This window comes from Papio anubis, chromosome 11 (assembly GCF_008728515.1).
Source record: "Papio anubis isolate 15944 chromosome 11, Panubis1.0, whole genome shotgun sequence".
NCBI lineage: Eukaryota > Metazoa > Chordata > Mammalia > Primates > Cercopithecidae > Papio > Papio anubis.
The window spans coordinates 40184209-40209066 of NC_044986.1; the positions used below are offsets into that span (position 1 = coordinate 40184209).

Sequence of the window (24858 nt, forward strand, 5' to 3'; positions counted from 1 at the left end):
TGCAGTGAGCTATGATCGTGCCACTGCATTTCAGTGTGGGTGACAGTGAGACTCTAAAAAATAAAAAGTTATTTTTATTTCTATCTCAAACGTCAAATTGTGGCTGGAAAAGGTGACCCAGGAGCAGATCTCAGTTAGAAATGTGAGAGGAGGGAAGGTTGCATAAATATGTGTTGTAGATACTGTATATTTGTATTAAGACAAAAACCTGTTTAAAAAGCTATCTTATATTTATGTATCATGAAGATTTCTTTGTCATTTAAATCGTTTGATCTCATTAGAACCAGGTTGATTTAATAATTTTTTCAGTAGTGCCTTTAATAAGTGTGTTGCTTCACAGTTTCTTATAGAAAATAGTAATAATGTTCATTTTGTATACCCTATTTATAAACCCATGCACTTAATATATCCCCAAAACTTCTGTTTCTTGTAAACTAGTTGTGGACTCTAGTTCACAGCTGTCTTCTCTGTACCACATCTGATTCAAAAAGCACCACAGTAATTGGAGTTACCTAAAGTTACTATATTGTAAATCAAGTGTGAAAATTATCTCTTTCTAGGAGCATGTAACAAAGGAGCTTTTTCAGCCCTGGCTTATTCATGGATTGTTCTTAAGTTGTTGGGGTTTTTTTCTTTTTTTCTTTTATTTTTCCCCACCTCCTCATACCATCATAATTCTTCAGTATTTTGTTGTTGTTGTTCAGTATCTATTGAAACTGGACTAGGTACTGTGGATTAATAGTACTCTTAAGAAAAAACTAGTCTAGTTGAGGGGAGAAAATATACATAAATAAAAATTAAATAATTGAGTACTCAGTTTTTTAAAAAAGAATACCACTAAAAATTGTACTTTAAAGAGAATAAGCTTGAAAAAAAATGTATTTTCCTGCTAGAACGTGATGAGTGATTGTATTTGAGGGTAAATGCAGCAAGAAATCAGATATGACTCACAGATTCTGAGCACGGATGCTGAGAAAAATACAGAATTTGAAGGGTGATTTTTTTTGCTGGGGGTGGAAGATAATGAGTTTGGTTTTGGTATACTATGTTCGAGGTGTTGGAGAAAGAGTAATGCCTTTGGTTCCCTCACTAGGATGCATTTTCTCTTCCCTTTATTTATACAAAGACAGTGTATTATTCACTTAATTAAAAACAGCTCCTAATATATACAGTAGATTCTTTTAGAGCATTTTTAGTGAATTTCCATCTTTGCCTCTTACTCCTATTCCTTTCTTTATTGCATTTCCCCTTTTTAGTTGGATCAATGTATCAGTTAGGATTAGGTCCAGCTGCAGGGACAGAGAACACTCCCCAAAAAAAACCACTGGCTTGAATGAGCTGGAAAGTTTATTTTTCGTATACATAAAAGTTCAAGTCGATGGTCATAAAGTCAGAATCCTTGTTTACTGCTTGCATACGTGACCTCATTGTGATGAGTGCAGAGTGAGAAGAAAAGGAGGCTCAGCACTAAATCCTGAATAACTTCAACTTTAATCCAAACTAGGACATTTATGTCAGGAAAGAATATACAGTCTTTAACTAGTAGGATATAATGTAATTTGTTTTGTTACATTTATTATTTCCTCATAAGATTATAACCTTCTTGGTGACACACTATTTTAATAATCACTTTTTATCCTCAGTGGAATGCCAAGCCCATTAGGTAGTTGCTTCGTAAGTTATCTGGTGAATAGATTAATGAATGAAGGAGTTTGGAAACTATTACTGTTACACTTGGCTGTGCTTCAGTAGACATCCTCACATATGTTGGATGCAAGCAATCTCCACATACATATATAGGCTAAAAAATAGAATTAAACAGAGTTATCCTGAAATTTTATTTTTTCCCCCAGATTTGGAGGATTTTATTTTTGTTGGGTTTTAATCAGAATATTTTGAAATGTTTTGAGCCTTTATTTGCATTTAAAATACAAAATTGCCAAATTCAAGCAATAGATTGATGATTTAAAAAAAAAAAAAATTGAAATTGCCAGGCACAGTGGCTGTTGCCTGTAATCCCAGTACTTTGGGAGACTGCGGTGGGAGGATAACTTGAGGCCAGGAGTTCAAAACCAGCCTAGGCAATATAGTGAGACCTTATCTCTATAAAAAATAAAATTAGCCAGGCAGGGTACACATGCCTGTAGTCCTAGCTATTTGGAAGGCTGAAAACAAACAAACAAAACAAACAACCCACAACAAACTGAAGTTAGCAAGGCATTGAACACTTTATCTGAATCCTCTGTCTTACTATAGCAATCCTGTGAACTTAAGGTTGTTACTATTTCCATTTTTATACATGAAGAGGAAGTACAGAAGTTAAGTAACTTTTCCAGGGTTAAGACCTAATGAGTGACAAGAGCTTCTTGAGTTGGGTACAGGTATGCATGTTTCTAGACTTGAGTGGTTTTTTGTTTGTTTGTTTCTGTTGTTTGTTGTTGTAGTTTTTGTTTGTTTTGAGACAGGATCTTGCTCAATTGCCCAGGGTGGATGGAATGCAGTGGCATGATCATGGCTCACTGCAGCCTCCACCTCCCGGGTTCAAGTAATTTTCTTAAGTGTATTTTTTGTTTGTTTTTAATTTTTAGAGCATTTTTAGGTTTACAACAAAATTGAGCAGAAAGTACAGAGTTCCCATATACCCCCTGCCCTCATGCATGCATAGCATCTCCTACTGTCAGCATCCCACACCAGAGTGGTACATTTGTTACAATCAGTGAACCTACATTGATACATCATTATCATTTGAAGTCCATAGCTTACATTAGGGTTCACTCTTGATATTGTACATTCTACTGCTTTGACGAATGTGTGATGATGTATGTCTACCATTACAGTATCGTAGAGAATACTTGCACTGCCCTAAAAATCCTCTGTGCTCCACCTGTTCATCCCACCTTCCTAATCCCTGGCAACTACTGATGTTTCTACTTCATTCATAGTTTTGCCTTTTCCAGAATATCATATAGTTGAAATCATATATATGTAGTCTTTTCAGATTGGGTTCTTTCACTTTGTAATATGCACTTAAGTTTCTCCATGTCTTCATGGTTTGATATTTCTTCTTACCACTGAATAATATTAATTGTCTGGATGTACCACAGTTGTTTATCCATTCACTTAATGAGGAACATCTTGGTTGCTTCCAAGTTTTGGCAATTAGAAATAAAGTTGCTGTAAACATCTATATTTAGGCTTTTGTGTGGACATTAGTTTTCAGCTCATTTGGGTAAATACCAAGAAGCATGATTGTTGGAGTCTACTAGTTACTATTCTAAGTGCTTCTTATGTATTATCTCATTTAAACTTCTTTAAACCTCTGAGTACCAAGGAAGTAGGTACTCATATTTCTACTTTACATATATGAGGAAGCCGAGGCAAAAAGAGATTAAATAATTTGCCCTGTACTGTACAGCTGTTAAGTGGTAGAGCTAAAATGCAAACATAAATAATCTGACTCCAAAGGCTTTACTTTTTGTACTAGAATATACTACCTCTTTACTATACCATAACCTCTTTTTTTCATGTCAGTCTTACAGAACAGGACATCTTATTTGTTAACTTAGGTATCTTGTGGTCTGGCACCTATAACTTTTAAGCTATCTTAAAGTCGGTTGTTCTTAACAGATAAATTGCTAATTGTTCAGTGTATTTTCTTCAAATCCTATAAGAAGAGAACAATCTGTCATGGGAATTACATTTATTTTTTAGGTTGGTGAATGTCATTGTTGGTTCCATGTTTAGATTTCTGTATAATTTAAATTTAATTTAAATTTACATTGACATAAATGTAATTTTTTAATTGTCAGTTTGGATTTAGGTGGCGAGTAGAAAAAGAAGTAATTTCAGGAAAAGGTAATTCTTTAAAATTTTTACTTTTTAATAGGATAAACTTATTTCGTTAAGCTTCTGAATTGGAGCAAGAAATTCTTATCTACAAAAGTAAAATTAGAGAAGGTGTATTCATGGTACATTATTAGCAAAGGACAGAATATAATGCTTTAATAATTATTACCTTTATAATTTTGCCTTTAGAACATTCAGTTGAATGTTCTACGAATTTCTAAATATGTAGAAAATATTTAACAAATTAAAGATTTCATAGCAAGACAACTTTCAACAAAAAGAAAGCATTATTCTTTTCCGTTCTTTGTTAATTTTTGGAATAATGAATTGGTATTACTGTTTTCAGCCAAATCCACATTTTGAAAGTAGAAGTATCATTTTAAACCCAATAGAATTTTGGGTCAGGCTAGTACTCATTTTTGGAAGTCCCTGAGATTGAGCCCAAATACTTACTCTAATAGCAAAAGACCAGACATTTGGTAGGCAATCAGTAAATGCTTTTTCTATGCATTATTGTAAATCTATTCATAATATTTTTCCTGGAAATTGTGTATCTCCATACTGTCTCTTGCTATAAAATTAGCTCCTTACTGAGTAATTGCATTTTAAGTGTTAAAGTACTGAAAACTATGTAGTAGCACTAAGGAAATAATTTTAAACTTACTTTAAAAAATATTTTAAATGGAAAATTACATTTTTAAATGATTAAATATTTATGCTATCATTGTAGTTCATATATATCTTCCATAAATTCGATATGTTAGGTGTGAAATTGGATATGCCATGAAACAACATTAAGGAAAAAGAATAAATTTAAAGCTATTTTAACTTTTCCTAAGGTTATACTTTAGTGTATGTTTTTATCTAAAATAATGAGAAATCCTGAAATGTCTATCACAATTTTAAGATGTTGTACTTTTATTGAATGAGATTTTCAGGTGAGTTTATAATGTTACCTTTTAAAAAAAAATTGATGGGTAGTCTCTACATTCATATAACTGAATAAAGGACTAGTTAGGGAAGGAAAAGAAAGCTACTGTTGTGATTTATAAAGTTATAATTTTGTTACTATTTTAACAAAGCCTTACCTACTAAAAATATAGATTTAATAAAATACTCATTTGGAATGAGTTTAAAAGGCTGATTTAGAAATCAGTCTTTTTAGGGTGTAGTTTTCTAAATTCATTTTGATAATTTCTTAATTTTTATGAAAGAAGATTTGTTGGTTACAGATTTGCTCCTGTTGGTGCAAATTATTGTGATATAAATTAATAAAAGTTTGTCTTGTCTTTTTGCCAAAGTAAATTACTGTTGAGTCGTTTCTCTTTTTTTCTCTCAGGTTATCAGTTAGTCTTTTTTTTGGAGGTTTTAATATATTGTGGACGTGGTGATGTGGGTGATGTTAATAATAGTGTCAAGTTATACTAAAATTTAGAGTATCTGGTTTGACTACATATTGTACTTTGCCTCAAAGTGCTAGAATTTTTAATTGTGTTTTCAAGGCCATCTGTGCTAGTATTTAAATGTCATTATGCTAATACTTAAAAATATTAACTTTATTATGACCATTAAATATTGAAAGGTTTCACCCAGCTATAAGTGCATGTACTTTGGAAAGTGTGTTTTTTTCTTTTGGGGTATTTGTGAGTACATTTTTTGTTTGTTTGTTTGTTTGTTTCCTTAAACCAACTTTCTGAGAAATATGTCCGTTCTTTAATACTGTCTTTCCAAAGTGTAAGATTCCCTAATAGGGAGTCCCTAAAATGTCTATCTAAATACAGTCTATCAAGCAAGAATTCTGTGACTGATTTTTTTGGTAACAGTACTTTGATTCGATACTTGTTTACAAGTTGGTTGAACATATTACTCTGGTCAGTTTTTAAAGGCTGACTATGGCTAAGTTACATATTTTAGAAGTGCATTTTAGGGATAATACTAGATCATATAGATAAATATTGTCGCCAACTACCATAGCTAATATTCCTTTCCTTTCTGCAGGTCAGTTTTTCTGTGGAAATAAATATTGTGATAAAAAAGAAGGCTTAAAGAGTTGGGAAGTTAATTTTGGTTATGTTGAGCATGGTGAAAAGAGAAATGCACTTGTTAAATTAAGTAAGTTGATTTTAGGGGGGATACGACTGATTCTTCCAAGTTTGTCTTTAATTTAAAATTAAAAATATATAGACTTTAAAATTCGAATACAATTTTTAACATATCTTTCTGGAAGTGCTCTTTTTTCTTGGAGCTTCCCAAAGTCTCAACTTTTGAGCCTCAAATTTTTACATTTTTAGCATTACAATGGTGTTTCAGTAAAAAGAATTCTAATGTCAAATGTAAACTGATAATTTGTAGAGTGGGGCTCTGTCCCCATTCACGTGAGAATGCCACCACATTACATAGCTAAGAGGCACAATATCAGAAAAGGCAGTGTAAAATCTCACATTAGCTGATTACTCAGTGATATTGTTGTAGCACAGATAATAAATAAATTCACTCTGTTTGACAGTATTAATAAAGAAAAACTTTAGGAAAGTGTAATTGTTCTTGACCTCAGTCTTAAAACCATAGGGAATAAATACTCCAGAATATAGCAGTTTCCCTTAGGATGCATGTTTTAGAGTCTGTCATTCTTTTATTTATTTTTTAAGCTAGTCTTCATGTGTCAGCTGTTTCTCTCCCTCATCATATTATTGCCTTTAGCCTTCTCTGGGTTCTAAGTAAATGTGCCTTCAGAGTTTCCTGCTCATACCTAATAAAAGTCAAGAACGTCCCCACATGCTACTTATGCACGTCAATACAGGCTGGTTTCTGAGTTCCTTCTGGAAGTGCTCAAGAGGAAAAGTCAGCCAGTGTGAACTGAGATTAAGGCAAAAAAAAAAAAAATGGAACTATTTGAAAAGTTCCTTTGCGTTTGAAAGTTCTTAGAATACTTCAGAGGAAATGACTATATCCACATTATTATTAGGTATCTTTGATGTGAGACACATGTTAACGTGCCTGTGGAACACAGTTTGTTTTTAGAACAAATTGACAACACATTTTTCTAAAATAGTGTTAGAATGTTTTCAATTCCTCAAGCAATCTAGTATTTTTATTATATGTATGTGTGTATGTATTTGCATTTTTGAGGTGATGAAGGGCGGATTGTTTTCTTAGATTGTTTCCCCTCTTATAGTAATGGAATATAAAGAAAGTGCAAATTTATGATATTAAAACTAGATTAGCAGTGTGGTTATTCAAAATCAACCATTCATTGGTGTCTTTTCTTTTTAGGGTTATGCCAAGAATGTTCCATTAAATTAAATTTTCATCACAGGTAATGTCTTTTAAAATGCCATTCTTAATGTTTGGTAATCCAGGATATAGTCATTTACCTGCACTAAGTGTCTAAGTGTAGACTTGGGTGGTTGATGGTTGAATTGGTTGATCATGTAGAAAATCTGGCATTGTCGTATGGCTACATAAACCAGGAGTTTAGAAGTCCACCATGCCCTATTCTTGCCAAGCAGTTTTAAATGTAAAGGCCTATGTGGGGTGGTAGATGGATGTTAGAGTTTTTAGTTTGGAGCCAATGTCCTGACACTTTAATGTTAGAAATTACGTTGTAAAGCAGACTTCATAAAGCGGTTCTTGTGTCTCATTTAGACAGTGTTTTAGCTGGAGTTTGCTGTTCTTACAAAGGATTAGACACCTCTATACTCATTTTAACGTTAAAATCAAGGACCGGCGCGGTGGCTCATGCCTGTAATCCTAGCACTTGGGGAGGCCAAGTTGGGTGGATCACTTGAGGTCAGAAGTTCGAGACCAGCCTGGCCAACGTGGTAAAACCCTGTCTCCACTGAAAATACAGAAATTAATTGGGTGTGGTGGCAGGTGCCTGTAATCCCAGCTACTGGGGAGGCTGAGGCAGGAGAATTACTTGAACCTGGGAGGCGGAGGTTGCAGTGAGCCGAGATTGAGCCACTGCATTCCAGCCTAGCAACAGAGCGAAACTCTGTCTCAAAAAAAAAGAAAAGAAAAAAAAGTTAAAATCAGGCTTTTATTGAATGAGCTTTACTGTATCTGCCACATTGAATGTGTGGGAATACCAGTGACCTGCAGTGATGGGGTTTGAAATCAGACCTGCGTTTTTAATCTCAGCTTCTCCACTTACTAGGCTTCCTCTTGGACAAACTGCTTAACCTCTGTAAGACTTAATTTTATCACCTGTAAAAATGAGGCTACTCAGGCTATTGTGGGGAATAAATGAAAGTGCATGTAAATTGCTTGCCACAGTACCTGGCATTAAAGATGTTCAGACTGATTCTTTGCAACTTGCCTTTGTGATGGTCAGGTTTTATGCCCTGAATAACAGTTAAATTAGTTCAACTTTTGCAACTTTATAAAATGTATACTTAAGCATATTAATTTTAGAATAGGTTTCTTTTTTTTCAATCACATGGGTTGTCAAAAAATAATAGCTTTGTCATAAATGTGCCTATATAGTACTTTAGCTGTTAAAAATAAATGTTAAATAATATTTTTAATTCTTAAAATTAGCAGAATTATTTTTATTATTTTCATTATTCTTTATTTTTTTGAGACAAGGTCTCACTCTATTGGCTGGGCTGAAGCACAGTGGTGTGATCATGGCTCATTGCAGCCTCAGCCTCCTGAGCTCAAGTGATCCTTCCATCTCAGCCTCCAGAATTGCTGAGACTACAGGTGTACATCACCACACCTGGATAATTTTTTTTAAAGTTTTTGTAGAGATGGTGTTTCCCTATGTTGCCCATGCTGGTCTCAAACTCCTGGACTCAAGCAGTTCTGCCTCAGCCGCCCAAAGTGCTGGGATGATAGGCATAAGCCTCCACACCGAGCTGGAACTTTTTTTGGTTACTGGAATAGCCTAAACCTTTATTTCCCCTTCCTATCAGTGATATTGAAAGGAACCAGAGATTTGTTTTGACCTTGACTTTTGAACTTCATTTCAAAATGGAAATGATTCTTATGAAATAGGCAAAAGTGGTGACTGCATTAAATACTATTATAGCATTTGGTATATGTACTTTAACTTGGAAAATCTACTGAACAAGTTTTTTGAAAGTAATCTTTACCTTTGTCTCTATCCTCCTTGCCAGTCCCAATTTCAGCATTATCACCTTTTCCCATTTAGTATTTCTTTTTTTAACCTATTAAAATTAAGTAATTGCTTGCCAACCTTGTAAACCTGGCCTAGAAGAGATAAAACTGCAACAATAAGAGTATAAATTATAAGTGGCCTGATGTTGATATATGAATTAACAATAAGCCCTTTCCGTTTTCATTCCATTATGCTTTTACTATATTCCTTTATTCTTAAGAGAAGAAATTTCTATTTACTGGTGGCTTAGAGCTGTTCAGCAGTTTCACCTTATTTGTGCTTTTTTAACATGTAGATGGATATGGATTATGTGAAGAGAAATGAGATTTGTTTTTGTAATTTCATTTTAAAAGGCTAAGTGATAGAATATAGAAAGAAGAAAACAAATACAATTATAATTTGTATTTACTATGGTTGTATACAGAACTTATAGAAAATAATTATTTGTCTCAGTGTTAAGACTTTATTGTCTTACAGAATAGTTTTAATTAATATACTAGCCTAAAATATTTACAGACTCACTTAACATTCCTTATTATATAAATCACATTTAAAAAATAAGTATTTTAACTGATTTTGGTTTTTTGTTCATATGATGGTTTTTATTTTTGAAAAGGTCAGTTGGAAAAGTTAACTTTAATTTTATATTGTTTAACATAAAGGAGAAAAGAAATCAAGTCAAAAAAAAGAAAAGATAAAACCAAAACAGATTGTGGAGAGTCATCACGTAAAAAATCCAGATTATCTTCTGCAGAAGAGGCCTCCAAGAAAAAAGATAAAGGTAAAAGGAAATTAAGATAAAGCATCTACTCACATTTGTGAGCATGAAATATAATCTGCCGTATTTCATTCATCTAATTGGTGAATGCAGTTAGAATTTCATCTTATGGTAATTGAGAGGAAACTTACTGAGAATTTAGATATGAACTTAAAGTGACTTACAGGAGTTTTAAGAACTCCTCTAAATTAATTTTAGTTCATTTTTGGCAGATTGTATAATATTGCCAACAGTTTTCTAATTCCTGGCTTTGTCACCTACAGACTTGTTACTTTAGATAAGTCACTGAACTGCTTTATTTCTCTTATGTGTATAGGGGTGAGGTGAATATCTCATGCTGGTCAAGCTTGTTGTGGAAACTCAAATGAGAATGTGAAAGGCACTTTGATCAGTGCCTTTAAACGGTCTGTAATCTATAAATCAATATAAAATTATAATACTGATTTTATTTATAATGGCCTGTGTGATTTTTTCACTAGTTTATGAGGTTCTAGAAATGAGAAAGATTGTCATGTATCTGTGTTCTCAGAACCTAGCATAGTGCTGTGCACATATACTTAGAACTGCCTGCTTTTTCCTCAGCAGTCCTTAAGCTCTCTAAGACTCAATTTCTTTATGCATAAAATGGTCATGATTCCTTTTAGAATTGTTCAGAAGTTGAAATGAGATAATTCATTAAGCAGTTTGCATAGTACTTGGCACATATTAGCTATTACGAAGGTTACTTCTAGTTGCTTTTTTTGTCCATAATAAAGTAGAGTCAAATCAGCTGTAATTTATAGTGAATCATACTTAATCTAGATAGGTAATTGAATTAGATTCAAGCCAATGTTAATACAATATTTGGACAGGAGAGGGCTCTCTTACTCCAGCTATGAAGATCATTAGATATGTTGCATTCTTAGAAGCATTTACTTCTTCTTGCACATCATGATATATTCATTATGTAGCAGAGTTTAAATCTACATGCCCTTGTGATACTGTCTACTCCCATAGCTTCAAGTATATGGTGTCACCAAGCTTTAGTCTTCGTAAAATTGATAGATGGTGAGAGGAAGATATTGTCATTTTATTGCTTATTGAGAGATGGCATTTGTAGCAGAATGCCTTTTTGTCTCTATGTTAATTATTTTCCCCTCTAAGGTAAATTTTAACCAATAAATGTTAAAAGTATCTTTTGAGTCTTAAAAAGTTATTTATCCTTATATGCTAGTAAAATATTTAATATGTCACTTAAGAAATTTGTTGCCCTCATTGTATTATATGTTTATTCTTATCACAACTGTGATACCATGTTAATCACTGCATATTCCAAATGAAAGAACTAGTCTCTACTTTATAAAATGTTACTCAGTACAATCAAAATAGATGAGGTAGATGAATACTAAGATTCAGGGCTGGGATTGGACCCTTCATATTATGCATAGATATGCATGTGATCTTCCTTATAGACGTTTCTCCTTTAGTGTTCCATCAGTAGATGACACCTATGTTGACCTAAAAACTAATATCAGAAATCTGGGGATTATCCTTGATACTTTCTTTCACCTTATTATTTATGTTTAATTTGTCACCAAGTCCTGTGAATTTTACCCCCAGAGGATGTATTTCTGAAGTTCTCTCCACCCTACTACAAACCTCTATATTTTCTCTTATAGGCTACTGTTATATTCTCCTTACGGGTTCTGCCTCTGTCCTGCCATTCCACCTTCCCTCCTCTTAATCCATTCTCCATAAATCAGTTATTTCCTGTTGTTTTTAGGCTGATAACCAAAATCCTGGACAAAGCTAAAAGGTTCTGTGGGATCCAGAACTTGTGTACCATACAAGGCTTGTTTCTCACCACTCCATACCTCACGTTCATACTCCCCCCATGTAGCCTTTCAGTTTCTGCAAAATGTCAAGCCTCTTTCAATTTTAGGGGTTACATGGATGCTGCATCTTCTCTTCCTAAAACCCTCAGTTCTATCCCAGCTCATCCTTCAGGTCTAAGCTTTTAAATGTCTTTTCCGATCCTTTCCTGATTTCATCCCCCACCTTGAATCTAAATTAGGACTCTCATATGTAATGCTGTCATGGCTCCTGACACTTTCCATTATTACACATATGACGATGTAAAAGCCAAAAAGAGGCAGAGATTCTTCCTACTTTGTTCATTGCTATATCCCTGGCACCCCACTGGCTCATGTTCAACATAAGTAATAGTGAGAGAGTAAAAGACTTTGAAGATTCTTCAGGGATAGAAGGCCAAAGCCAGGTGGAATTGAGACATCTCTTTCCTATGTATTCTCTATTTAGAGTGCCTTTGAAAGCAAAGTCTCTAGAAATACAGCTTTTTACCCCCAACTTCTATGGTATATAACAGAAAATAACAAAATTTTAGCAAACTTTTAGGAAAACCATGTGGAACTCTTTTATACCTTATCTGGGATCATCTAGAATTAGCTTTATCATTGATTTGATTCTTTCTTGCCAGACCACCTTAATTTGGACCAGACTTGAAGAGTAATTAATAAATGCTTAACATCTCAGCTGCGTTCGGACTGTTGGCATGCCTCAAAACAACTTCCTTTAGTTTTATTTCTATCTTGCTGGCCTCCCCTTAGCTGAAGCTTTTTTTTTTTTTTTTTGGAAGACAGAGTCTTGTTCTGGCATCCAGGCCCCAGGCTGGAGTGCTGGAATACAGTGGCATAATCTTGGCTTACTGCAGGCTTAACTTCTGAGGCCCAAGTGATCCTCCTTTCTCAGTCTCCCAAGTAACTGGGACTACAGGCCCACATTACTACACTCAGCTAATTTTTGTTTTTTGTTTTTGCATAGACAGGGTCTTGCTGTTTCCCAGACTGGTCTCAAACTCCTGACCTCAAGCAGTTCTCTCACCTTGGCCTCCCAAAGTGCTGGGATTACCAGCATGAGTCACCACACCCAACCTCCTTAGCTGCTTTTAACTGAAGTTCCTTCTCAGTCTTACATTTGGCTGTTAGAGTTCCTCGGTGCTCTTACCTAGATTTCTCTAGTTTCTCTCTGTACTCCCAGTGTAATCCCATCAACTCTCATAGCTTTAGGTTACTGTCTTAGAAAATGTTAAATAGGTAATAGATGGATGAACTAGGTAGTTGAATGAATGGATAGAGAGAAAAAGTAAGAAAAATCAATAACTGACTTTAAGGACCAGTCCGCTTTAGCAGGTATGGGGAGAACAAGATATTGAGGTAGACTGTCTTGGCAAAATGTTCAGAATCTTATCTGTCTCACCATCACCCCTTTCCCAAAAGCTACCTTATCCTTCAGGTTTCAGCTTAGCTCAGTTCCTTGGAAAGGCCCTTCCTGGCACCCTTTCACCTCACTTCTCCAAATAAGCTGATGTTCCTCTTACATATTCCAATAATACCTCTCACTTCTCCTTTAGAAATACATAATATCCTTGGAATAATTTGTTTATTTTCTGTAAGGGAAGGGACTATGTGACATGTTTACTTTGTTATCTCTAATTCCTGATAGTGCTTGCTCCCATAGTAGGCATTCAATAAATGTAAGTGAGTGAATCAGTGAATTCAACCACATTTTCTCAAAGTCAAAGGAACTTCAGAGATCAGTTCTGGAATCACGACCGAAAGGATATTCTTTAGTTTTGCTTTTCAAAGTATGGTCCTCTGGGCAGCATTTGGGAACTTGTTAGCAACTCACAATCTCAAACCCTTCCAGATCTACTAACAAGTTCCCAGGGCGAATCATATGCACTAAAGTTTGAGAGGCACTGCTGTGTATCATGTGATTGTTCTGCGTTGGTTCAACATTTCCAGGGAAAAGGAACCCACTACTACCAAAAATAATGCTTTACCTTTTCAGGTAGTTGTAATTGCTAGCATGTTTCTCTTAACATTCAGCCCAAATCTATAGCTTCCTCCCTTTGGTTCTAATTATGTCCTTGGGCCTCCAAATTAAGCCTAACGTCTTTTTTACCTGTAGACCTTTGGATATTGGGAAGCAGGTATCATGTTCCTCATTAGAGGATGACAGGAAAGAATACATTTCCTATTTCCTTACCCTGTAGTTCTTATACTCTTCACCTGGTCTAAAGGGGCCAAAAACTTTGGGTTATGAGGCCTCCTATCCAGGAACATTGGAGGAATTGTTACTGTCTATCTGTCACCTGCCCTTTTTTATTTTATCATCCTTCAGAAATACTTTCCCTGAGGTCTTATTGCAGGAAGCTCTGTATCATGGTGATTTTTTTTTTTTTTTTTTTTTTTTGAGATGGAGTCTCGCTCTGTCACCCAGGCTGGAGTGCAGTGGCCGGATCTCAGCTCACTGCCTCCCGGGTTTACGCCATTCTCCTGCCTCAGCCTCCCAAGTAGCTGGGACTACAGGCGCCCGCCAACTCGCCCGGCTAGTTTTTTGTATTTTTTAGTAGAGACGGGGTTTCACCCTGTTAGCCAGGATGGTCTCGATCTCCTGACCTCATGATCCACCCGTCTCGGCCTCCCAAAGTGCTGGGATTACAGGCTTGAGCCACCGCGCCCGGCCTATGGTGATTTTTTAAAAAATTACACTGATAGATCTTTAGTGCCTTTCTCTCTCTGTTTCTGTCACTGGATGACCATTGTAGAGCTGAGAATTTTTGTTTTATGACGTAATTGTATGTGTTCTTATCAGTTACTGAGAACTAATGCTCATCTGCGTATGACTTTAGAAAAGATACTATAAAAAGCAAGTATTTATTTGTAAACTGCTTTCAAATGTTGAACATCTCTATAGATAATAAATTATTACTTATATTGCAGCTAATCTGTGAGGTTTTCTTTTTAGCAATATGAGATTTTTTTTTTGCAGGTATTCATTATTTTTTAAGTTTTGTGCTGGCTATTACAGACCAATGAGAACATAAGATATGATCCCTGCCTAAAAGAATGCAACATTTTAATTAGGGAGATAAGACTAAGGAACATGAAAGATTAGAAAACAGTGAAGTGCTTATCTGTAAGACTATAAGCAAACTAGAATATTGCTAAGAATTCTGGTTACAGCTACAATGATTGCACTACTACAGGATGATACTTAATAAATCAATGATGTTTCCTTTTCAGGACATTCATCTTCAAAGAAATCAGAAGATTCTCTAAAGAGTAAGTAACAAGTATTTATTTAATAAAAATATGCATTTGAGGTATTTGCAATTTAGATTTCCCATGAATTGTATCTTGCTCTGATGTGAATTATTTTTTGTTTTTGTTAATTATTTTTATACATGAGAAAAACTGTAGAAAAAAGGCCAAAGGTGTATAGGATTTATTCCCCAATTAAGGGTGTTAAGAAGTTTCTTATTTTAAGTATAGAGAGCATTAAAATTTTTTCCAGTAAATACAATGGATATATCTTTCAATTTCATATTATAAAATGTGAAGGAAGAAAGATAAAGGGATGAAGTTGAAATGGATTTAAATTAGTCCTATGGTTTTCCCTAGTTTGGATCAAAACAGATTGGATTTCGTTGAGTATTTACTGCAAATTTTATAATTTTTTTCCCTGAAATATTCCAAAAAGTATTCACGATGACTTATAAAAACATACACAATACATTTTTTTAAGGTTAAAAAAGTCAGAATAATGGAAAAATAAGGTAGAATAGCAATGTAAAGCTACAGTTATACACACAATTGTATTCCAAAAAGTCCTGCATAATTGCAAAGATAGATCACAGATTTGTCAGTGTTCTTCCTAACAACCAAACCTAAGAGCGAAACCAGCAGTAGAAAGATGAATTGTACCCATAAGATAATAATGAGAACTCCTAGAGTATTCAGCTTTTTCCTGGCAGTTTTGAGAGAAGAGTCTTCTCTGGGTTTATAAAAGGGTACATCCATTTGTGTCGTAACAAACAATAGCTTTGAATCTAAACAGTAATACAGTGTTGAATTTTTTAAAGACTTGTAGTAGGCTCAAGGCCTAATAATAAGGTGTAGTTCAATAGCATATCTAATTCATTTTATACTCTCTAGACTTATTTCATAGAAATTTAGAAACTTGAGATTTCTAGGCTTACTTGATTATTTTCTTTTATGATTTTGGAGACGGAGTCTTGCTCTGTCACCCAGGCTGGAGTGCAGTGGCACGATCTCGGCTGACTGCAACCTCCGCTTCCCAGGTTCAAGTGATTCTTCTGCCTCAGCCTCCCGAGTAGCTGGGACTGCAGGCACCCGTCACCACGCCCAGCTAATTTTTGTATTTTTAGTAGAGACAGGGTTTCATCATGTTGGCCAGGCTGGTCTCTAACTCCTGACCTTGTGATCTGCCTGCCTTGGTCTCCCAAAGTGCTGGGATTGCAGGTGTGAACCACCACACCTGGTCACTTGGTTATTTATAAACCTAAGAATGAAGAAAAAAAATTTTTTTATGACTTTAAGATTTATTGTGGCAAACTCAGGGAAAAAAGTTTGATAATTATTATTCCAAATTCCAAAACTCAAATATAAACATTATTTGCGTTTAGTATAATTCTTAAGAAATTTTAAATATTCAATGATCAGAAATTTTGCACTGAGAAAAAATAGAAATTTTAAGATATTTCTTGTTTAAAAATTTAGTGGAGAGGGAGATGATGGAGGTATTCCTCTAGCTTAGGAATATAGTATATTCCTTATAATTATTTTGCTTGTACCAACTTTGTTTTCAATATATTTGAAGTATCTTAAAGCACTGACACTTTCTCTGCATGTAAATTCTAATTTATCAGGAAGTCCTTTCCTAAATTAGGTAAAATGTAGTGACAGTTTCAAAAATACTGCCAAGTATAAGATCAGTGGACCAATGTTATCTCAGGATGAAATCGTAGGTACATACTTCAACAAAGGTGTACACAGGCTAAAGTGGGAAAGTGTATTTTAGTTTTCATCCATTTCCAACAGTGAGAGGTATGAATGTTTATGTAATATAGAAAAAATTCCCCTTTTTCAGTTCTAATTTTTTATTATTAAAAAATCTTTTGGGGGAAATTCTTGAATCACTGATTTATATTATTCTTTTATTTCTTCTGCCTGCTTTCTCCCTCCCACTGTCTTTCACCCCTGCCCTCTGAATCCTTCCCTGCCTCCTAGAAGTAGCACTTAATGCTCTTTTACCTCTCCTCAGCTAGGTCAAATTTTTACTAGTAGAAGCAGGGTGAATACTGTGAAGACTATATCCAATCTGAGAAACCTGTAGCTAGTTTGGCCTTGAAAAGGCAAATTATCCACTTCAAGCTGACCTGCTGTTTGGCAGCCAGAAAGTTATTTACCATAGTAAGCAGGAAACATACACATTGTTATGGTATGCCAACCCCAGATATCCTCTCAGGCAGTCAGTCATCTGTATTACATGGTCTTGGCAATTTCAGACCTCACATTTTACTATTTATTTTATTTCCATTTGGACAATACTCAGTTACCTTCTCAACTCATTTGACTTCTGGATTATTAAAACCAAATCCATGGAGAAAAATTCAATTTCTGTTGGCACAGTAACAAGTGCTTTAGATATGTTACCTCATTTCATCTAATAATATGCATATAATATCCTCATTTTGTAGATGAGAAAAATCAAGACCTAGAGAATGTCTTTAAATGAATGAAGAAACTCAGTTTTTAAAAATTATATATTTAAAGTGTACAACTTGATGGTTTGCTGCCCTTTTGACAAATTTCAAGTATTGTTATCTGTGGTCACCTTGCACATGAGACCGCCCAAGAACCAGAGAATTGAAGCAGTGTCCAAGGTCAAATAGTTAGTGGCAAAGCTGGGATTAAACAGAAGTTTATAATTCCAAAGTCTATGCCCTTTACCTGTATCATCAATCAATAACTGCTTATCAGTGAAATCAACTGTATGTCTATTCTTTATACCCCAGATTTGGCATATGCATTGTACAGATCCACATTAAATGATTTCATCTGTCTATGTTTCACTTCTGTCTGTAAAATGAGTATAAAGAGACCTACTTTGTTGGATTATTATCAGAATCAAACGAGAAAACATATGTGTAAAGTATGTGCCTGACACAAAGTAAGTCCTTGATAACCTGTAGTTATCATTGTTATCGGAGAAAAGAAAAATACAGACATATAAATCCTGTGTTTGTTCTCTGGAATTGATGAAATCAAAAGTTAAGTCTGTAAAAATCTGACCTGTCCATTTGTTACCATGATTATTGGAGACATTTGCCATTGCTTCAGTAGGGCAAGTTACTAGTTACCATATAATATCCACAAAAACCAAGATGACAGGCCTACTCATTATTCAAAATATGTAGGGAAAATTGTGTACAATTTATTTAGGCACCACACTCTAAAGGGAACATTGAAAACTTGAAGCAGGTCAAGAAGAAAAAAACTGAGATATTGCGAGAACTTGAAATTATGTTGTAGGAAGAATGTTGGAGTAACTGCAGATGTTTACCTGGGAGAAGAGTGAAGGGATGGGAGGGAAGAGGTGAGGAAGCAGACATGGAAATTAGTGTATGGAAATTACTGCAAGGCTTCTACTATGTAGGAGACTTATTTTTTATGACTCTGGGTTGGCAGAACTGCCCAAAGACAGATTTTTGCCTTAATTTAAGGAAAAACTTGTCCCTTAGAACTGCCTGACAAAAGAAATGGAGAAATGGGCTGCCTCTGGAGTAGTGAGTGTTCCAGCATGAATTGAATTGGCACTTTTTAGTGGAGGTGTTGCAGTGAGAGGTTCATTCATTGGATAAGTGTTGGATTAAATGACTTCCAGGTTCCCCTTTCAACTCAGAAAGTCAGTGACTTAAATTCCGATCCCTACTTACCAATAATTACTGAATAGATTTGACAGTGATGCATTCTTTTGTGTTGCCTGTTCTTTCAATTGTTATGTCCTTAGTAACACCCCTCCCGCCCCTGGCAGGTTGTAACAGTTATGATAGCAATGATTTGTAGTGACTGCCAACCCTCAGGGAACCAGGATACTATAGATTCATAGGGTTATAAGGGACCGTAAAGGTCATTTAGTCCAGTCTTGTAGACTTGATTCTTTAGGGATATCTGGCCACTTTTTTAATGGGTATTTTTTAAGGCAGTTATTTTATAATGTTACTCTAAACTGACTTGATTTTTTAGTAAAATTGATTGACTGGTATCAGCTGGTGTAAGAAAGCTGGCATGTGGGAAGTACTCTTGGAAGAGAACAAGATAACAGCTGTCCACTTCTAAAGGCCTTGTAGGTTTTGTTCTCTGGCATCATTAACATTAGCAGAATAATACACTAGTAATAACCTTACTAGGCCTAGTTAGTTTTCCTCTGCTTTCTTTATCTCATGTTAGTGAGTTTTCATAAAAATAAGAGATTTTAATTCTTTTTTTCCTTCACATTATCAATTTGGGACACTGGCCATTCCAGTGATGGCTGTCATTGAGCCGGGAATCTTGTTTTCAAGATTAAAATTTTATCATTTGTATGTAGATCATTAGAAAACAAAATGCCCTCCCCCCTTTTGCCATTTTTGCTGGAATTGGTGCCAGAATAGATTCAGTTAGGAGCAAAGTTCAGACACACATGTTGATTCAAGGATCAGAGTCCAACAGGTAAAAGGCTAGATCCACCGTAACAAATCAATGCTCTTTTACTTTTATGTTGTGTTTAACTAAAGGACATTCTGTATTGACAGGCCACATTTGTGCCACTTCTTTTTTAGACTAATAATCATTATTGGAGAGGAATTGTTTGCTAATGTAACTACTTTGTGGATTATAGTGTTACTGCATGATAATTTTGCCATATTTTTAAAATTTTAGTTGACTAATAAAGGTGATTTATTTGAAACATGTCTATTTTGTCATATTTTTATATATAAATAAAGTGTCTTTATTGTTTTTACTGATTTTGAAGGTAATTCGTGCTCATTATTTAAAATACAAACAATTTGAAAATGTTTAAAATAGAGAGTAAAAGTATTCCAGGCCCACAGGTAATATAATCACTGCTAAATTTGGTTGGCTTTTGCAAACTTACAATACATATATAAAATTACATGTATGTATATAATATGCGTATTTTTTTAACATATATGTTATACTAGGCATACTTTTTGTAACTTTTTAAAAATTTGATATAGAGTGGACATTTTTCTATTGCAGTACATACAGATATGCTAATGTTTTTAAACAACTGTACAGTATTTATTTAACCAGTCATTAATCCCTAATTGGTGGGGAATTAGGTTTTTTTGTTGTTGTTCTTATACAGTGTGCATCTTTGTACATATGTATCAGAGGTTCTTATTTATATATGTAAATAATCAAATTCCTAAAAGCAGCATTGCTGGTCACAGGGTATGTGTTTTAAACTGATCTATATTGCCAGATTTTTCTCCAGAAGAAGGTTTACAAAATTTGACTCCCAGCAATGTGTGAGAATGCCAGTTTCTTCACTGAAACAAGCTTCCTCTCATTATGTAATCAGCATTAGTTCTTTAAAATGTCTGACAATTTTTTAAAAATAATTTAACTAGCTGGTCTTACATACTAGCTCAGTTCTTAAGGTGCTAATCTTAATGTAAACATGTTCTCTACAAATGTAAATCTTAACTTGCATGTCTTCTGTTAACCAAGAAAAAGAAGAAACTAGATCAGAAACAACTATATTGCAAGAGATAAATTCACTTATAAGAGTTAATATTGGAATTGCTACTTTAACTCAGTGTAACTTAGAGAAATTTCCATGAGACTTAAAATCCTTGGCCTTTTTGCTGTGACTCTTTGTATCCCTTGGCCTATTTATATATGTTTTAAAATAATTTATTGTACATGTGAGAGTGAATTCCATTTTTAGAGAGCCATAAAAGTTGAAGCTGAGTTAAATAAAAAGTTAATTATTGGCGAATAGTTCAAAATGTGTTTTAAGTATAATAGATTTTTAAAAATCATCTCTTTTAAATGAACAGGAAACTCTGATGAGGAAGAAAGTGCTTCAGAATCTGAACTTTGGAAGGGTCCACTACCAGAGACAGATGAAAAATCACAGTAAGTGCTGATATTAATAGATAATATGTACCTTTTCAATCAGTTTAGGAAGCTATAACCATGGCTTTATTAATGGAAAAATACAACATCATGGTGATCTATTTAATGCCAAGGACTGCCTAGCCTGGTAAGATTAGAGCTTATTTCCAGCCATTGTCATAAGAGCCAACACATCCAGCTTCCTCCTGGTAAATAAATCTTTAATCAGTTCACTTTAACAGATGACCCTCTGGTCCTTGCTTGGATTTCTTCAGAGATGGCTGTTTCCTAAGCTTCCAGAGAAGCCTATTCCATCATACTATGATTATCATAAACCTATGCAAGGGAGCCCCTTGCATGGGAAGTATACTTCTACATTGCTACACTGCTATAACACTGGTCTTTTAAAAGTAAAATAATATTTACTGCTACAAATACATAATATATTTACTATGCTCAGTGTAGTAAAAAAACTACAGCCTAAGGAGATTTACCCAATTCCCCTTAGTCATTCCCCGGTATATCTTAGGCTTACATTTTTCCTTAAAAAGTTTCTTTTTTATTCACTTCTTGAGCACACTATAATTTAAAATGAGAATGAACAGAGAAGTTATAAAGTAAGCCCAAAAAGTAAAGAGAAGCAATGACATTTCACAAGTATTTCAAAGCAAAATTTTAGGTAATACATTTAGGGAGAGGTGCCAACATATGAAATATTTTTATTTTAATCAGTCTGGGTATAGTTATGATTATTCTAGAAACTAAGAATTATTTGATGGCTGAATCATGGGAATATATTGATATATAGCAGAATCAGCCAATATGTTGACTTATTTTATTTTTATTCTCATATAATGTATCATGTAATTTTTTTACTCTATTTATCAATCTTAATATGTATGCTTTTTTTTTAAATAGGGAAGAAGAATTTGATGAGTATTTTCAGGATTTGTTTCTATAAGACAAGAGAGACTTAATGTGAAACTTCATGAAGTTTTAAACTTCATGCAATTTGAAATTCCATGTAAGTTTTTATCTGCAAGTTACAGCTTGTGTGGTGTCTTTGGAAATAAAAATCCAGATTCTCTCAGAATGTCAGATGCTTTGGAAATTCATTAGTTCAATTAAAGACTTTCCTGTCCTTTAAATATCTTTTCAATTGCTTATCTACAATTCTGTTTTATCTAGCTCCTAGAGGATAGAGCTGGACAGTTTCCATTGCTCCTGCGTTTTGTAGGTTTTTTTGCACTGCCTTCATTATTTACCTTCTCTTGCCTTCATTATTTTATTTTATCATTTTTTCTTTTTCTGTTTTTTAGAGCCACCAATACTAGATTTGTTTGTTTGTTTTTAATTTTTTTCTTTTGTAGAAACAGAGTCCTCGTGTGTTGCCCAGACTGGTATTCAAACTCCTGGCCTTATGCATTCCTCCCACCCTGGCCTCTCAAAGTGTGAGGATTGCAGGTGTGAGCCACCATGTTCTGCCAGTTATTTTAAATTACTAGGATTAAAGTAGATTATGTATGTCTTTAACCTCTTTCTTTCCCATTGATAAACTGGCAATCTTTTAAGTACCTGCTTTCCCATTACCACCTATTTTCGGCTGCTTTTTGAGGTTTTTAGCTAGCCTGTCTCTTGCTTCCTTCTTAACCTCTACCACTTAAGAGAGTTTGTTATAATCAAATTTGACTTCCTAGTCTGTGGATAATTTACTATTAAGTAAATGATTACCACAGGGAGCCAGTGAGGTCCTAGTAGTCTAAAACAGTTCATGTGTTCACAAAACTGACTCCCCAGCAGAGATTATGCAATAAGATAATAATTTAACTGAATAATACGATGTGTGTGTATCTTACCTCAGATACACTCATGCAAATATGAATATAATTCTGATATAGTTTGGCTCTGTGTCCCCACCCAAATCTCATCTTGAATGTGTACTCCCATAATTCCCACATGTTATGTGGGAGGGATCCGGTGAGAGATAATTTGAATCAAGGGGGCAGTTTCCCCCATACTATTCTTGTGGTAGTGAATAAGTCTCATGAGATATGATGGTTTTATCAGGGGCTTCTGCTTTTGCATCCTTCTCATTTTCTTTTGCTGCTACCAAGTAAGAAGTGCCTCTTGCCTCCCAACATGATTCTGAGGCTTTCCCAGCCATGTGGAACTGTAAGTCCAGCTAAACCCCTTTCTTCCCCAGTCTCCGGTATGTCTTTATCAGCAGTGTGAAAACGGACTAATAGAACTTCTATGCAGAAATATATTATAAAATGTTAACTTCTTAACATAAGATCCTACTTGCAAGGGTCTATGGAGGTACTTCAGGAGATCCAAGCCTTTTTAGAATCTATGTGTAAACTTCTGTGTATGTTTTTTGGAGGAAAAGTACATAAATTTCAAATTTTCAAAAATCAGGTTTTCAAAAGGGTTTATTGACTTCTGAAAACAGGTAAAGACCTGCTTTTATAAAGAGCAAATGGATAGATATAGAAGAAGATGCTTGACTTGATGAATAAGAGAAAGAACATATAGAAAATGAACTGAACATAAGCAGGTATTTTATTGAAGATATACTATTTTAAACAACATTTAAACATGGAATGATTGGCATTAAACTGCAAAATAAGTAATTTGTTATCTTATTTTAAAATGGTTATTATCAGAGATTTTCCTTTTATTAAACAGTTGTTATTCATTAATTCCACAAATATTTATCAGGCTTCTATTATGTGTGAGGCACTGAGCTGGGCATGGCTGTAAAGGAACCATCTAGGAAGTAATTAGGCAATCATTTCTGAACCTGTTTCAGAAAAGTAAATCAGTGTTGGGTTTATCAGTGTTTAACATTGATAGTCCTCTCACTTCTTGAAGAAATTGTTTTTTTTTAACCTAACTACTTGTAGTGTGTAAAAATGAATCTATATTTTTGAGGAAAAAGTGTTTGAAATGTCCAGCAGCAAGACTGATATTAGTTGTGTAATATATGCAGTTAAACATTCTTATGGTAAAAATATGTCCATTGTTTAGTGGTTGTCAGAAAATAAAATTCCTGCAAAATTAAAATTAAGAATTTAACTAGGAAGAATATCTAAAGACCCTTTAAAAATAGATCAGTGTATTTGATATTTCAAGTAGGTTTATGACATCAGGCTCATTTATAAATTTATATAAAATCACAACACTTAATCCACTCGTGCACAATGACAGATAATGGGAGTCATGTTTTTAAGGAGTCTTGAAAAGGCCTCTAACACGATGAGTTTAAATAGTAATTCTCCTACCTACCTGTCTCAAACTTCACTATAGTGCAGTCAGTGGTAGTCAGCAGACCACTTGTCTGGGGGTATTGAAGTTAGGCCTTCTTACACTCGCTCTTATACGGAGTTCATGTATTTGGCAGACATTCAGTGGTCGACATCTCTAACCTCAATACAATTTCTGGTGACTAAGGAGGGGAAGTTGTTTGAGCTGACTGATATTTTGGGGTCCAAAATTACATAGGGCTAAAGGAATAAAGTTTCTTACATGGTTTTTAAAATAATAGTGATTCTGGAAGTGGAGTTTCACAATTATTTTAAGCAGTGGAAATGAGGGAGCATGCATCACTTAGCTAAATTGATTACTTTAATAAACAATACTCATTTAATAAACAATACTGATTTAAGTATGACTTACTGTCATACCTTATTTATATCTGTTTATTGTAACATTTATTCACATAGTATTCATTCATATTACTGAGTGCCTGCCTTGTGCCAGGCACTGCTCTAGGTGCCAAAATAGAGCTGTGAACAAAACAGACAAAATAGACAAAAATCTTTCCTCATAAACTTCACATTCTAATGTGAGAGAAGCTGTCTTGCAATTCTAAATACCTAACTTATAAAAATAAAACAAATGGTGATTCATTTCTTGGCTGCTCAAAATTGAACATGGTCTTGTCTATTACAAAATATATAGGTTCATTGATCTTCAATTCATTAGAATGTAGATAGCTTGTGACAAAAAAAAATCTACGACAAAATATATAGCATAACTATATTATTCTGTTTTCTAATTTTATCTATGATTATAGATAACTAAAGGAAGAAATCTTAAATTTCTCTAATATCTGG

At 34.3% G+C, this 24858-nt stretch overlaps 1 protein-coding gene across 4 annotated transcripts in view; it reads left to right on the forward strand.

The window, feature by feature from the left end:
• The window catches only part of LOC101016459 (protein FRA10AC1), a 34107-nt gene extending 12269 nt beyond the window's left edge, over positions 1-21838 (forward strand). For all 4 annotated transcript variants that reach the window (XM_009214990.1, XM_003904015.4, XM_009214992.4 and 1 more), the window contains 7 exons: positions 3810-3855; positions 5845-5958; positions 7120-7162; positions 9631-9749; positions 14834-14872; positions 20683-20761; positions 21659-21838. In XM_009214990.1, coding sequence (XP_009213254.1) covers positions 3810-3855; positions 5845-5958; positions 7120-7162; positions 9631-9749; positions 14834-14872; positions 20683-20761; positions 21659-21701 — 483 coding nt within the window. In that variant the 3' untranslated portion in view covers positions 21702-21838. The remainder of the gene's footprint in view (positions 1-3809; positions 3856-5844; positions 5959-7119; positions 7163-9630; positions 9750-14833; positions 14873-20682; positions 20762-21658) is intronic.
• Positions 21839-24858: the final 3020 nt, after the last annotated feature.